A 17,376-nucleotide genomic window follows, 5' to 3' on the forward strand; every position below is an offset into this window, starting at 1 on the left:
TGCTCACAGTGTTACCTCAGTGTCTGCAACATGGCTGGTGGAAGGCTGCTGACTTTCACTGGGGGAGACTGCAGATGGCCTTGCAGGATGACCACAAGAAGCCCTGGGCCTAGAAGGCCCAGTTTAGTTTGGCATGGACAGCAGCAGACTGGACTGGCAGCAGACTGGACAGGCAGCAGAGAGGCAACAGCAAGGGCACTGGCGGAGTGGCAGTGGTGGGATGATGAATGCTGACATCCTGAGAGAGGATAAAAGGCTCCTCCTCCATGGAGTCACTTCCACTCCCACGGAGCAACACCTCAACAATCGGAGTAATCTGTGAAGATTAAACTCCCCCAGGATTAGTGTATTACCCTTTTCCTGCTGACTATACGTCCTGGGGAACAGACAGACATTTCTGCGGCCGCAAAAGACAGTCCAGGATGTTATGTTGCCTCCCTGGTGCTCGTGTCTCTGAGCAGCTGCAGGGCATTCTGAGGGGGGAGGGCAAGCAGCCAGTTGTCGTGGTACGTATCAGTACCAACGACATAGGTAAAAAAAGGGATGAGGTCCTACAAGATGAATATAAGGAGTTAGGATGAAAATTAAAAAGTAGGACGGCAAAGGTAGAAATCTCAGGATTACTACTAGTGCCATGTGCTAGCGAGAGCAGATATAGCAGGATATATCAGATGAATACGTGGCTGTAGAAATGGTGTAGAAGGAGGGATTCAGATTCCTGGGACATTGGGACGGGTTCTGGGGAAGGTGGGACCAGTACAAGCTGGATGGGTTGCATTCAGGCAGGACCAGAACCAATTTCCTTGGGGGCATGTTTTCCAGTGCTGTCAGGGAAGGTTTAAACTAGAATAACAAAAACAAGAAATGCTGGATTCACTCAGCAGGTCTGGCAGCATCTGTGGAAAGAGAAGCAGAGTTAACGTTTCGGGTCAGTGACCCCTAGAATGGCAGGGGGATGGGAATCTGAGCAGGGAGACAGAGAAGAGGGAAATAAGGATAGAAAAGAAAGACAGAAAAGTAAAAAGCAAAAGTGGAAGGCAGAGAAAACAAGGGGGAGAAACAAATGGGGCCGTAGTGCAAAATAAAGCTAAGATGACTAACAATGTTAAAAAGACAAGTCCACAGCCATTATGTCTTAATGCGCAGAGCATACGCAATAAGGTAGATGAATCAACAGTGCAAATAGTTATAAATGGTTTGATACAGTAGCGATTACAGAGACATGGCTGCAGGGGGACCAAGGATGGGAACTGCACATCCAGGGGCATTCAATATTTAGGAGGACAGGCAAAAAGGGAAAGGAGCAGGGTAAGCATTGTTAGTAAAGGAGGAAATCAATGGAATAGTGAGGAAGGATATTGGCTCGGAAAATCATGATGTGGAAGCTGTATGGGTGGAGCTAAGAAACACCAAGGGGCAGAAAACATTGGTGGGGGTTGTCTATAGGCCCACAAACAGTAGTGGAGATGGAAGGGATGGCATTAAACAGGAAATTAGACGTGCATGCAATAAGGGTACAACTGTAATCGTGGGTAAGTTTAATCTACATAGAGATTGGTCAAACCAAATTACCAAAATACTGTGGAGGAGGATTTCCTGAAATGTGCACGTGATGGATTTTTTAGACCAATACATTGAGGAACTAGGAAACAGGCTATCCTAGACTGGGTATTGTGCAATGAGAAAGGATTAATTAACAATCTTGTTGTGCGGGTTTCCTTGTGGAGCAGCGACCATAACATGATAGAATTCTTCATTAAGATGGAGAGTGAAGTAGTTGAATCCGAAACTAGGGTGCTGAATCTAAATAAAGGAAACTACGAAAGTATGAAGCACGAGTTGGCTATGGTAGATTGGGGAACTTTACTAAAAGGGTTGACAGTGGATAGGCAATAAATAATATTTAAAGACTGTGTGCATGAATTACAACAATTATTCATTCCTGTCTGGTGCAAAAATAAAACCAGAAAGGTGGCTCAACTGTGGCTTACAAAAGAAATTAGGGATAGTATTAGATCCAAAGAGGAGGCATATAAAATTGCCAGAAAAAGCATCAAGTCTGAGGATTTGGAGCAGTTTAGAATTCAGCAAAGGAGGACAAAGAGGTTGATTTAGCGGGGGGAAATAGAGCATGAGAGTAAAACTTGCGGGGAACATAAAAACTGACTGTAAAATATTCTATAAATATATGAAGAGAAAATGATTCGTGAAGACAAATGTCTTACAGTCAGAAACGGGAGAAATTATAATGGGGAACAAAGAAATGGCTGAACAATTAAACACATACTTTGGTTCTGTCTTCACAAATGAGGACACAAATAACCTCCCAGAAATCTTAGGGAACCAAAGGTCAAATGAGAAGGAGGAACAGAAGGAAATCAGTACCAGTAAAAAAAATAGTGCTAGGGAAATTATTGGGGTTAAAGGCTGACAAATCCCCAGGGTCTGATAATCTACATCCCAGAGTACTAAAGAAAGTAGCCCGGGAAATAGTGGATGCATTAGTGGTCATCTTCCAAAATTCTATAGACTCTGGAGCAGTTCCTACAGATTGGAGGGTGGAAAATGTAACCCCACTATCTAAAAAAGGAGGGAGAGAAAACACAGGGAACTACAGACCAGTTAGCCTTAAATCAGTAGTGGGGAAAATGCTAGAGTCTGTTATAAAGGATGTGATAGCAGAACACCGAGAAAGCATAAACGGGATTGGACAAAGTGAGCATGGGTTTATGAAAGGGAAGTCAAAGAACAAAGAACAGTACAGCACAGGAACAGTACAGCACAGGAACAGGCCATTCGGCCCTCCAAGGCTGCGCCGATCTTGATGCCTGCCTAAACTAACACCTTCTGCACTTCCGGGGTCCGAATCCCTCTATTCCCATCCCATTCATGTATTTGTCAAAATGCCTCTTAAACGTCTCTATGGTGCCTGCTTCCACCACCTCCCCCGGCAGCAAGTTCCAGGCACTCACCACCCTCTGTGTAAAGAACTTGCCTCGCACATCCCCTCTAAACTTTGCCCCTCGCACCTTAAACTTCTGTCCCCGAGTAACTGACTCTTCCACCCGGGGAGAAAGCTACTGACTATCCACTCTGTCCATGCCGCTTAGAATTAGAATTAGAACATTACAGTGCAGTACAGGCCCTTCGGCCCTCGATGTTGCGCCGACCTGTGAAACCATCTGACCTACACTATTCCATTTTCATCCATATGTCTATCCAATGACCACTTAAATGCCCTTAAAGTTGGCGAGTCTACTACTGTTGCAGGCAGGGCGTTCCACGCCCCTACTACTCTCTGAGTAAAGAAACTACCTCTGACATCTGTCCTATATCTATCACCCCTCAACTTAAAGCTATGTCCCCTCGTGTTTGCCATTACCATCCGAGGAAAAAGACTCTCACTATCCACCCTATCTAACCCTCTGATTATCTTATATGTCTCTATTAAGTCACCTCTCCTCCTCCTTCTCTCCAACGAAAACAACCTCAAGTCCCTCAGCCTTTCCTCATAAGACCTTCCCTCCATACCAGGCAACATCCTAGTAAATCTCCTCTGCACCCTTTCCAAAGCTTCCACATCCTTCCTATAATGCGGTGACCAGAACTGCACGCAATACTCCAGGTGCGGTCTCACCAGAGTTTTGTACAGCTGCAGCATGACCTCGTGGCTCTGAAACTCGATCCCCCTACTAATAAAAGCTAACACACCATATGCCTTCTTAACAGCCCTATTAACCTGGGTAGCAACCTTCAGGGATTTATGCACCTGGACACCAAGATCTCTCTGTTCATCTACACTACCAAGAATCTTCCCATTAGCCCAGTACTCTGCATTGCTGTTACTCCTTCCAAAGTGAATCACCTCGCACTTTTCCGCATTAAACTCCATTTGCCATCTCTCAGCCCAGCTCTGCAGCCTATCTATGTCCCTCTGTACCCTACAACATCCTTCGGCACTATCCACAACTCCACCGACCTTCGTGTCATCCGCAAATTTACTAACCCACCCTTCTACACCCTCTTCCAGGTCATTTATAAAAATGACAAACAGCAGTGGCCCCAAAACAGATCCTTGCGGCACACCACTAGTAACTAAACTCCAGGATGAACATTTGCCATCAACCACCACCCTCTGTCTTCTTTCAGCTAGCCAATTTCTGAGCCAAAGCTCTAAATCACCTTCAACCCCATACTTCCGTATTTTCTGCAATAGCCTACCATGGGGAACCTTATCAAACACCTTACTGAAATCCATATACACCACATCCACTGCTTTACCCTCATCCACCTGTTTGGTCACCTTCTCGAAAAACTCAATAAGGTTTGTGAGGCACGACCTACCCGTCACAAAACCGTGCTGACTATCGCTAATGAACTTATTCTTTTCAAGATGATTATACATCCTGTCTCTTATAACCTTTTCCAACATTTTACCCACAACCGAAGTAAGGCTCACAGGTCTATAACTACCAGGGCTGTCTCTACTCCCCTTCTTGAACAAGGGGACAACATTTGCTATCCTCCAGTCTTCCGGCACTATTCCTGTCGACAATGACGACATAAAGATCAAGGACAAAGGCTCTGCAATCTCCTCCCTAGCTTCCCAGAGAATCCTAGGATAAATCCCATCTGGCCCAGGGGACTTATCTATTTTCACACTTTCCAAAATTGATAACACCTCCTCCTTGTGGACCTCAATCCCATCTAGCCTAGTAGCCTGAATCTCAGTATTCTCCTCGACAACATTTTCTTTCTCTACTGTAAATACTGACGCAAAATATTCATTTAACACTTCCCCTATCTCCTCTGATTCCACACACAACTTCCCACTACTATCCTTATAACTTTGTAAACCTCTATCATGTCGCCCCTCCACCTCCGTCGTTCCAGTGAAAACAATCCGAGTTTATCCAACCTCTCCTCATAGCTAATGCCCTCCAGACCAGGCAACATCCTGGTAAACCTCTTCTGTACCCTCTCCAAAGCATCCACGTCCTCTGGTAGTGTGGCGACCAGAATTGCACACAATATTCTAAGTGTGGCCTAACTAAGGTTCTGTACAGCTGCAGCATAACTTGCTAATTTTTATACTCTATGCCCCGACCGATGAAGGCAAGCATGCTGTATGCCTTCTTAACTACCTTATCCACCTGCGTTGCCACTTTCAGTGACCTGTGGACCTGTACACCCAGATCTCTCTGCCTGTCAATGCTCCAAAGGGTTCTGCCATATACTGTATACTTCCCACCTGCATTAGACCTTCCAAAATGCATTACCTCACATTTATCCGGATTAAACTCCATCTGCCATTTCTCCGCCCAATTTTCCAACCGATCTATATCCTGCTGTATCCTCTGACAATCCTCTTCACTATCTGCAACTCCACCAACCTTTGTGTCGTCCGCAAACTTACTAATCAGACCAGCTACATTTTCCTCCAAATCATTTATATATACAACAAATAGCAAAGGTCCCAGCACTGATCCCTGTGGAACACCACTAGTCACATCCCTCCATTCAGAAAAGCACTCTTCCACAGCTACCCTCTGTCTTTTATGACCGAGCGAGTTCTGTATCCACCTTGCCAGCTCCCTTCTGATCCCGTGTGACTTCACCTTTTGTACCAGTCTGCCATGAGGGACCTTGTCAAAGTCTTTACTGAAGTCCATATAGATAACATCCACTGCCCTTCCTTCATCAATCATCTTTGTCACTTCATCAAAAAACTCAATCAAATTAGTGAGACACGACCTCCCCTTCACAAAACCATGCTGCCTCTTGCTAATAAGTCCATTTGTTTCCAAATGGGAGTAAATCCTGTCCCAAAGAGTCCTCTCTAATAATTTCCCTACCATTTACGTAAGTCTCACCGGCCTATAATTTCCTGGATTATCCTTGCTACCCTTCTTAAACAAAGGAACAACATTGGCTATTCTCCAGTCCTCTGGGACCTCACCTGTAGCCAATGAGGATGCAAAGATTTCTGTCAAGGCCCCAGAAATTTCTTCCCTTGCCTCCCTCAGTATTCTGGGGTAGATCCCATCAGGCCCTGGGGACTTAACTACCTTAATGCTTTGCAAGACACCCAACACCTCCTCCTTTTTGATAATGAGATGACTGAGACGATCTACACTCCCTTCCCTAGGCTCATCATCCACCAAGTCCTTCTCCTTGGTGAATACTGATGCAAAGTACTCATTTAGTACCTCGCCCATTTCCTCTGGCTCCACACATAGATTCCCTTCTCTGTCCTTGAGTGGGCCAACCCTTTCCCTGGTTACCCTCTTGCTCTTTATGTACGTATAAAAAGCTTTGGGATTTTCCTTAATCCTGTTTGCCAATGACTTTTCATGATCCCTTTTAGCCCTCCTGACTCCTTGCTTACGTTCCTTCCTACTGTCTTTATATTCCTCAAGTGCTTCGTCTGTCCCTAGCCTTCTAGCCCTTACGAATGCTTCCTTTTTCTTTTTGACTCGGCTCACAATATCCCGCGTTATCCAAGGTTCCCGAAACTTGCCAAACTTATCCTTCTTCCTTACAGGAACATGCTGGTCCTGGATTCTAATCAACTGACGTTTGAAAGACTCCCACATGTCAGATGTTGATTTACCCTCAAATAGCCGCCCCCAATCTAAATTTTTCAGTTTCTGCCTAATATTGTTATAATTAGCCTTCCCCCAATTTAGCACCTTCACCCGAGGACTACTCTTATCCTTATCCACAAGTACCTTAAAACTTATGGAATTATGGTCAATGTTCCCGAAATGCTCCCCTACTGAAACTTCAACCACCTGGCCGGGCTCATTCCCCAATACCAGGTCCAGTACGGCCCCATCCCTAGTTGGACGATCTATGTATTGTTTCAAGAAGCCCTCCTGGATGCTCCTTACAAATTCTGCCCCATCGAAGCCCCTAGCACTAAGTGAGTCCCAGTCAATATAGGGGAAGTTAAAATCACCCACCACTACAACCCTGTTACCTTTAAATCTTTCCAAAATCTGTCTACATATCTGCTCCTCTACCTCCTGCTGGCTGTCGGGAAGCCTGTAGTAAACCCCCAACATTGTGACTGCACCTTTCCTATTCCTGAGCTCCACCCATGTTGCCTCGCTGCATGACCCCACCGAGGTGTCCTCCCGCAGTACAGCTGTGATATTCTCCTTAACCAGTAATGCAACTCCCCCACCCCTTTTACATCCCCCTCTATACCGCCTGAAGCTTCTATATCCTGGAACATTTAGCTGCCAATCCTGACCTTCCCTCAACCAAGTCTCTGTAATAGCAACAACATCATAGTTCCAAGTACTAATCCAAGCTCTAAGTTCATCTGCCTTACCTGTTATACTTCTCGCATTGAAACAAATGCACTTCAGACCACCAGTCCCGCTGTGCTCCACAACATCTCCCTGCCTGCTCTTCCTCTTAGTCTTACTGGCCTTATTTACCAGTTCCCCCTCATTTATTTCACTTGCTGTCCTACTGCTCTGGTTCCCAACCCCCTGCCACACTAGTTTAAACCCTCCCGAGTGATGCTAGCAAACCTCGCAGCCAGGTCCCATCTGCCCCTGAAGAGATCCCAATGGTCCAGATATCTGAAACCCTCCCTTCTACACCAGCTGTTCAGCCACTATCTTCCTATTTCTAGCCTCACTGGCACGTAGCACAGGGAGTTATCCCGAGATTACAACCCTAGAGGTCCTGTATTTTAGCTTTCTACCTAACTCCCTTAACTCCCCCTGCAGGACCTCGTCACTCTTCCTGCCTATGTCGTTGGTACCGATGTGTACCACAACCTCTGGCTGTGCACCCTCCCCCTTCAGAATGCCCCCTGTCCGTTCAGAGACATCCTTGACCCTGGCACCAGGGAGGCAACATACCATCCTGGAGTCTCTTTCACATCCCCAGAAGCGCCTATCTGTGCCCCTGACTATAGAGTCCCCTATAACTATTGCTCTTCTGCGCTTTGTCCCTCCCTGCTGAACAACAGTGCCAGCCGTGGTGCCACTGCTCTGGCTGCTGCTGTTTTCCCTTGATAGGCCATCCCCCCCAACAGTATCCAAAACAGTATACTTGTTAGAGAGGGGGATAGCCACAGGGGATTCCTGCACTGACTGCCTGCCCCTTCTAGCAGTCACCCATCTATCTGCCTGCACCTTGGGTGTAACCAATTCTCTAAAACTCCTGTCTATGACGCTTTCTACCACTTGCATGCTCCTAAGTGCATCCAGTTGCTGCTCCAACCGATCCATGCGATCTGTGAGGAGCTGCAACTGGATACACTTACTGCAGATGTAGTTGTCCGGAAAGCTGGAAGCGTCACCGACCTCCCACATCTCACAGGTGAAGCACTTCACCCCTCTAACTGACATTTCTAGCACTAATTAATAAATAAAAATAAATACTTATTAAATCTTTACTAAATTGTTATAATTAACGAAATGGTCCCTAGTGCTAGATTCCTACTATAAATATTTAATGCTAACTAAATACAGTTATCTCCTCCCTCTGGTTTAGTTACTCTACTTATTAATTAGTTAATTAGGGTTTTAATCAATTTTTATCAATGTTTTATTTTGCTTGCTTAAGCTTTGCTTATTTATCATGCTTAACAAATCTACTGGAGTTGTTTGAGGATGTAACTAGTAGAATAGATAAGGGAGAACCAGTGGATGTGGTGTATTTGAATTTTCAGAAGGCTTTTGATAAGGTCCCACATAAGAGGTTAGTGTAAAAAATTAAAGCACATGGGATTGGGGGTAATATACTGGCATGGATTGAGAATTGGTTGACAGACAGGAAACAGAGAGTAGGAATAAACGTGTCTTTTTCCGGGTGTCAGGCAGTGACTAGTGGGGTTCCGCTAGGGCCCCAGCTATTCACAATATATATTAATGGGTGAGGGAACTAAACGTAACATTTCCAGGTTTGCTGACGACACAAAGCTGGGGGAGAATGTGAGCTGTGAGGAGGATGCAAAGAGGCTTCAATGTGATTTGGACAAGTTGGGTCAGTGGGCAAATGCGTGGCAGATGCAGTATAACGTGGATAAATGTGAGGTTATCCACTTTGGTTGTAAAAACACAAAGGCAGATTATTATCTGATTGGGAAAAGGGGAGGCGCAACAAGACCTGGGTGCCCTTGTACACCAGTTGTTGAAAGCAAGCATTCAGGTGCAGCAAGCAGTTAGGAAGGCGAATGGTATGTTGGCCTTCATTGTAAGAGGATTTGAGTACAGGAGCAAGGATGTCTTACTGCAATTATATAGGGCCTTGGTGAGACCACATCTGGAGTATTGTGTGCAGTTTTGGTCTCCTTATCTGAGGAAGGATGTTCTTGCCATGGAGGGAGTGCAAAGAAGATTTACTAGGCTGATTCCTGGGTTGGCAGGATTGATTTATGAGGAGAGATTGGGTCGACTAGGCCTATATTCACTCGACTTTAGAAGAATGGGAGGGGATCTCATAGAAACCTATAAAATTCTAACACCACTAGACAGCCTAGATGCAGGGAGGATGTTCCCGATGGCTGGGGAGTCCAGAACCAGGGGTCACAGTCTCAGGATAAGGGGTATGCCATTTAGAACCGAGATGAGGAGAGATTTCTTCACTCAGAGGGTGGTGAACCTATGGAATTCTCTACTGCAGAAGGCAGTGGAGGCCAAGTCATTAAATATATTCAAGAAGGAGATAGATATATTTCTTCATGCCAAAGGGATCAAGTTATATGGGGAGAAAGCGGGAACAGGGTACTGAATTAGATGATAAGCCATGATCTTTTTTGAATGGTGGAGCAGGCCCGAAGGGCTGAATGGCCTACTCCTGCTTCTATTTCCTATGTTTCTCTGTTTCTATTCCAAAATTTATCAGGCCTGCCTCCCTTTCCATTTTGTCCACCTCTTCTAAAGGTTCATTCATCTGGAATAATTAGTTCCCAACCTTGATCACCCTATAACCACGTCTCTGGAATGGCTATTAGATCAAACCCATTCATTTCTCTGTTATTAATTCATCAAATTAATCATCAAATCAGATGCCATGTCCTACTTCACAGAAGAGCAGGGGAGTTCTCCCCGGTGTCCTGGACAATATTTATCCTTCAATTAATATCACAAAAAGATAGATGTCATTATTACATTGCTGTTTGTGGGACTTCACTGTGTGCAGACTGGCTGCTGCGTTTCCTACATTGTGACAAGTGACTGCACTTCAAAGATACAGATGTACCGAGGTGGAGAGGTTTAGGGAGAGAATTCCAAAGCTTAGGGTCTAGGCAGCTGAAAGCATGACCACCGTGAATGGATGGTGAAAATAACGCCTGATTTCCCTACACCTGCACATGAGGCAAGATCCTGTGACAAAGTACAAAACAATTATAGGCCCTCAATTAACGACAACCTTAAACTAACCTGTTAAAACTGATCCCACAGAACCAAAAAGTTGACATTTTATGTAGCCACTGTGAATAGACATCATATCATTGTATGATGCATCCCTTTAATCTGTCTGTTCCCTGACTTTTGTTTCTGTTTTTAAATTGAGTGTAAGCTCCGAGTGATTATGTTCTGTTCTGTGCCCAAAACACATTGGATGTGTTGTTTGAGCCCCATGGACAGACTTGGTGCTGCACTGTGCTTGCAGCTTTCCTCGTGCATTACTCTGTCAGTCTGCCCATTGGATAAATATCCCATCTAACCCATCCCATTTGCTCGGGGTTCTCATATAGTCACTTCCTCCCACCCCCGTCCCCCTACTTTGCAGCATCATTGATGGACCAGCGTTCAGCTGCTTTCCAGAATTGTCACCCACCTTCTCCTTTTATATATTATCTTTAAAAACCCATCTCTTTGACACCCCTGCCCATAATCTATTCTCCTTTGGTTTGCTGTCCATTTTTCCTCATGTCACAGAATCACAGAAACATTACAGTGCAGAGGAGGCCATTTGGCCCATCGTGTCCGCACTGGCTCTGCCAAAGAGCAATTCCCTCAGTTTCATTCCCCTGCCTTCTCCCCATAACCCTGCCCATTCTTCCTTTTCATATAACTGTCTAATTCCCTTTTGAATGCTTCAATTGAACCTACCTCCACCACACTCTCAGGCAGTGCATTCCAGACCTTAACCACTTGCTGTGTGAAAAGTTTTTCCTCATGTCACTTTTTCTTCTCTGACCAAATACTTTAAATCTGTGCCCTCTCGTTCTTGATCCTTTCACAAGTGGGAACAGTTTCTCTCTATCTACTGTCCAGACCCCTCATGATTTTGAATACCTGTATCAAATCACCTCTCAGTCTTCTCTTTTCCAAGGAAAACAGTCCTAACTTCTCCAATTTACCATCATAACTGAAATTCCTCATCCCTGGAATCATTCTCATGAATCTTTTCTGTACTCTCTCCAATGCCCTCACATCTTTCCTAAAGTGTGGCGCCCAGAACTGGACGCAATATTCCAGCTGAGGACGAACTAGTGTCTTATACAAATTCAATATAACTTCCTGCTCTTGTACTCTATGCTCCTATTAATAAAGCCCAGGACACGCTCTCAACCTGTTTTGCCACCTTCAATGACTTATGCACATATACACCTAGGTCCCTCTGCTCCTGCACCCACTTTGAAATTGTACTTTTTGTTCTATATTGTCGTTCCATGTTCTTCCTACCAAAATGAATCACTTCACATTTCTCTGCATTAAACTTCATCTGCCACCTCTCTGCCCATTACACCAACTTATCTTTGTTCTTTTCAAGTTCTACACTATCCTCCTCACAGCTCACAATGATTCCAAGTTTCGTATTATTTGCAAACTTTGAAACTGTGCCCTGTACACCAAGGTCTAGGTCATTAATATACATCAGGAAAAGCAAGGGTCCCAACACCAACCCCTGGGGAACACGACTACAAACCTTCCTCCAGCCCAAAAAACATCCATTAACCACTACTCTGTTTCCTGTCACTCAGCTAATTTTGTATCCATGTTGCTACCGTCCCTTTTATTCTACGAGCTACAAGTTTGCTCACAAGTCTGTTGTGTGGCACTGTATCAAATGCCTTTTGAAAGTCCATGTACACCATATCAACAGCATTGCCCTCATCAACCCTATCTGTAAATTCCTCAAAAAAAAAGTTAGTTAAACATGATCTTCCCTTAACAAATCCAAGCTGGCTTTCATTAACTTGCATTTGTCCATGTGACTATTGATTTTGTCCCGAATTATTCTTTCCAGAAGTTTTCCCACCACAGAAGTTAAACTAACTGGCCTGTAGTTGCTTCGCTTATCCTTACACCTTTTTTGAACAAGGGTGTAACGTTTGCAATGCTCCAGTCCTCTGGCATCATCCCCAAGTCTAAGAAAGACTGAAAAATGATGGTCAGTGCCTCTGCAATTCCCACACTCACTTCCCTCAGTATCCTTGGATGCATCTCATCTGGTCCTGGTGCTTTATCCACTTTAAGTACAGACAGTCTATCTAATACTTTTTCTTTATCAATTTTAAACCCCTCTAACGTCTGGCTTAGCTCCTCTTTCACCATTGCCTGGGTTGCATCTTCTTCCTTGGTAAAGACAGATGCAAAGTATTCATTTAATACCTCAGCTATGCCCTCTACCTCTAAGTGTAAAGCTCCTTTCTGGTCCATAATCAGTCCCACTCCTCTGTTACCACCCTTTTACTATTTGAGATTTCCTTTAATGCTAGTTGCTAGTCTCTTTTCATGCTCTCTCTCTTTTCTTTTTCACTTCCCCTCTGGACCTTCTAAATTCAGTCAGGTTCTCAATAGTATTTTCTTCCTGGCATCTTTCATAAGCACACCTTTTCTTCTTTATCTTAATCTCTACCTCTTTTGTCATCCAGGGAGCTCTGGATTTTTTCGCCCTACTTTTCCGCATCAAGGGAACATACCTTGACTGTGCCCGAACAACCTCTTCTTTGAAGGTAGCCCATTGTTCAGCTACCGGTTCTCCTGCAAGCTTCTTTTTAAATTTAGAGATACAGCACTGAAACAGGCCCTTCGGCCAACCGAGTCTGTGCCGACCAACAACCACCCATTTATACTTCTTTTGGGCCTCCTTATCTCGAGAGACAATGGATACGCGCCTGGAGGTGGTCAGTGGTTTGTGAAGCAAACTAATCCCATTTATACTAATCCTACATTAATCCCATATTCCCCACCATTCTCCTACCTATACTAGGGGCAACTTACAATGACCAATTTACTGTGCTAACCACTGCGCCGCCTGCAATTGACTCCAATTTATTTGCCCTAGCTCCATTCTTACCCCATACTGTTGTAGAAAATTTTCCTGAACACACTCTCGGAACACTTGCCACTCACAGCCCTTTATACTACTGTTAGCCCAGTCTATGTTTGGATAATTAAAGTCCCCCATTATAACTACCCTGTAATTTTTACACTTCTCTGTAATTTCCTTGAAAATTTGTTCCTCCACATCCTTCCAACTAGCTGGTGGCCTATAGAGAACACCGAGCAATGTAACTGCACCTTTTTTGTTCCCGAGCTCTAGCCAAATTGATTCTGTTCTCGACCCCTCTGGGACATCCTTTTTCTCCAGCACTGCAATGCTGTCCTCAGTCAATACTGCCACCCCTCCCCCTTTTTTCCCTTTCCTATCTTTCCTGAACACCTTGTATCCAGGAATATTTAACATCCAGTCCTGCCCTTCTTTGAGCCAGGTCTCTGTTATAGCCACAACATCATATTTTCACATGGCAATCTGCGCCTGTACCTCACCAGTCTTATTAACCACATGCCATGCATTCACATACATGTCTTTATAAAGCAGCTTGAGATGTTTTTCGACATTAAAACTTCAATATAAATAGAAGTTGTGGTTGACTCTCTCTTCTCTGCCTAATGGATGCTCCAATCTGTCAGTTTAGCTGGTGAAAAGTAATGATGCAGGCCAATGCATTACAGAATGGAACCAATTTAAACACTGGGTCATATTAGAAATGTAAAACTATTTCATAAAGAAAACATGTGGTTAATAGAAGTCCAACAGAAAGGAACAAATTTTACGACCAATATGGTTTTAACAAGCCTAGTTATCTTTCTATGGATCTCGTTTCAGTTTGTTAATGTAATGTATATAAAATCACATAGTTTGAAATGCTGAGTTATTTCCCATTATTTAGAAAGCTGAGCAGTAAATTCCATTTAAGGGCTTCAGTAGATTTCCCAGTGTGGTACTGAACTGTACAGACCAGGGAGGTCCCTGCGTTCTGCTCAGTCTTTCCATCTCACTCACGGTGACAGTAGGGATTTTACAATTGTCTTCAGTGTCTCTGTGCTGGGGGAGGATGAGGATGTGGAATAAACCAGAAGTCTGTTGAACAGGCAGATGTCCAGTCACCAAAATGAGGAAGCCGATGACAGTCTCTGATCCACAACTGTTAGTCCAGTCCAGTCCAGTCCAGTCCAGTCCAGTCCAGTCCAGTCCAGTCCAGTCCAGTCCAGTCCAGTCCAGTCCAGTCCAGTCCAGTCCAGTCCAGTCATCAATTCCCACTCTTTCCTTCTACACTAACTCTCTGTCCAGAGGCAACTCCCCAACTGGGCAAAAACCCAGCCCTTAAATACAAAACTATAATGAGCATCACCTGCTCTCTATTAACACCGAAGTGAGTCCTGTTTAATTAAAGAGACCAGCATTTTCAATATTGTCACAGGCAAGGCCACTTGCTTATGGTTACCCTCTGTGACTGTCACAAACTTTTCCAATGGACATATTGCTGCCTCCTGAAGACCAGTAATCTCAACTGCTCCATCCTTACTCTTCACATCCGCTGTGGACTAACCTCACTATCCTTCTTCCTGTGCTACTCACCTCACCAACCAACTGGATTCAAACAGTAAATACAGTCACTGCATTTCTCTACAATTCCCCCAGAACAGTTGCTCACTCCCACCCTCCATAAACTTGAGCTCATCCAAAGCTCTGCATCTCATATCTTAACTTGTACCAAATCCTGTTCACCCATCACCCTTTGCCCACTGACCTACACTGTGGGCCAGTTTTTATTTGATCACGCTCCTGTGAAGCCTTCAGATGTTTCAATACATTAAAGGTGCAATGTAAGTGAAAGCCATTGTTGTACATTGCACTTGGTACTGACAGTTTGGGTCAGAGCTTCTACTATAACTTTGTGCTGCTTCCTGTTGCAGGATGGTTCGATTTGTGTAGCTAAGTTACATTATAACATAAACTCTTCCAAATATTTCTAAATAGTTGTTTGTTAGAACCTTACCTGAAGCTCTTTGATCCACGATTGTCACGGAAAAGGAGTTCGGAAGATACGCTGTGGTTTGACGGATAAAACACACTGAGAGTGTTGAAACAATGATTGTCAGATGAGCGTGACTGATTTGCAACAAACCCTGAGGACTGACAATTTTGTAAATTAAGTTGGCGCAATGCTTTACATAAAGCTGACTTTTTAACTGTTTTATTCTAAAAATATATTGTTTATGGCTCTACCTATCTGTCCTGAATGCGTCTGTCTCATGTGTGACTTTGAAGAGGACGGTTTTGGAACCTCTGTGGCTGATCTCTGTTTTGGAATTCCCTTTATATTTTACTTAATAAATGTAACAGGATTTCCCGCTTGGAAGAGCCTGAACTCGAGATCATTTCATATTGACTGTGCCCAGGATGGGGAAGGGAAAATTGAACAGAGTTCCCGCTCCCAATGTGATGCACTGATTCTGACCAAGTATCTGTGTCCGCATGTAGGCATGTGGATATTGGGCAAGAACAGAGCCAGGCTTTGTTATCAAACCCACTGTGGTTGCATGACTTGTTAATACCCGCTGTCAAGGTGCACACATGAAGAATGACCATATGGGTGAACTATATGAAGCTGACTGGTGCCTCAGAACTGTACCCCAATCGTTACATTGAGGAGAGATGGGGTGGACTCTTGTAAATAATATAAGAAATAGGAGCAGGAGTTGGCCATACAGCCCCTCGAACCTGCTCCGCCATTCAATAAGATCCTGGCTGATCTTCGACATCAATAACACTTTCCTGTCCTATCCTATATCCCTTGATTTCCTTAGTATCCAAAACATCTACGTGTCATGAATACACTCAATAACTGAGCACCCACAGCCCTCTGGGATAGAGAATTCAAAGATTAACAGCCCTTTGAGTGAAGAAATTTCACCTGATTTTGGTCCTAAATCCTAAGTGGCTGAGCCCTTATCCTGAGACTATGTGCCCTAGTTCTAGATTGTCCAGCCAGGTGAAACAACCTCTCAGCATCTCCCTGTCCAGCCCCTTCAGAATCTTGTATGTTTCAATGAGATCATCTCTCAAACTCCTGAGAATATTGGCCCATGCTATTCAAATCTTCCTCACAGGGCAGCCCTCTCATCTCAGGAATCAATCTAATGAACTTTCATTGCATCGTCTCTAAGCTAAGGATGCAAAAGCTGTTCACAGTACTCCAGGTGTGGTCTCACTAAAGCCCCATATAATTGCAGCAAGACTTCCTTGCTCTTAGGAACATAGGGAATAGGAGCAGGAGTAGGCCATTTGGCCCCTTGAGCCTGCTCCACCATTCATTAGATCATGGCTGATCTTCTACCTCATCGCCATTTTCCCGCAGTATTCCCGTATCCTTGATATCTTCAATATCTAGAGAACTATCGATCTCTGTCGTCATGCACAACAGAACTGTGATAAAACAACAATCATGGACTAAACTCTGAAGAGTTATTAAAAGCTGACTTTGTCTTTTTAAAATGAACCTTTATTTTAAAAAGTGAGCAATACATCCAAAATGGCCACTGAAGAAAAAGCTGAGCCTTTGTGTATTCAAATTGTCTGACAAGAATAAAGGACAAATCTTCAAAGCTAAACGATGTCAATTGAACCCATCCTACACCCATCTTAAAACATTCCAGAATTGAATGCCTTCTTCTGAAACAAAGAAGGTGTGAAGTAGCCACGTCTTGGACCATTATGTGATCACCATGGGGAAGAGACCGCAGCATCTCCCCCCCATGAGGTGAGAAGTAACACAGCTTTATTTTTAAAAAAGACAGCCCAGAGAGAGAAGCTACAGAGAAAGAGAGAAAGAAACAGCAACATCCCGTAGCTTGTTTTCAAGCAAGCCAGAAGGCATGTGCCCTGCTGTAGAATCCTACATCTACATGAGACAGCAGTGAGCTAGAAGTGATCCACCGTCTTCAACTGAACTTTCAATCAAGAGAGAAATCTACAATCATTTCAAGCCTGCGCCCATCAAGAACTTGATTTCCAAGAGAATTCAACAGGCTTATTGTGATCTCCTCCATTCCCCCCTACCCCACTGAAAATCGCTTTCCTTTTTATCCCTCTCTATCAGTCTGTGTG

General features: G+C 44.2%; 1 protein-coding gene across 1 annotated transcript in view; it reads right to left on the bottom strand.

Annotated features, from left to right (window-relative positions):
• The window catches only part of LOC137346420 (multidrug and toxin extrusion protein 1-like), a 159,157-nt gene extending 142,473 nt beyond the window's left edge, over positions 1 to 16,684 (bottom strand). The window contains exons 1-3 of the mRNA XM_068009874.1: positions 16,607 to 16,684; positions 15,728 to 15,827; positions 15,266 to 15,340 (exon numbers count right to left, since the gene is read on the bottom strand). Of these exons, the coding sequence (XP_067865975.1) occupies positions 15,266 to 15,340; positions 15,728 to 15,827; positions 16,607 to 16,684 (253 nt within the window). The remainder of the gene's footprint in view (positions 1 to 15,265; positions 15,341 to 15,727; positions 15,828 to 16,606) is intronic.
• Between the last annotated feature and the right edge of the window lie 692 nt (positions 16,685 to 17,376).

Source organism: Heterodontus francisci, chromosome 30, assembly GCF_036365525.1.
Source record: "Heterodontus francisci isolate sHetFra1 chromosome 30, sHetFra1.hap1, whole genome shotgun sequence".
Taxonomy (NCBI): domain Eukaryota; kingdom Metazoa; phylum Chordata; class Chondrichthyes; order Heterodontiformes; family Heterodontidae; genus Heterodontus; species Heterodontus francisci.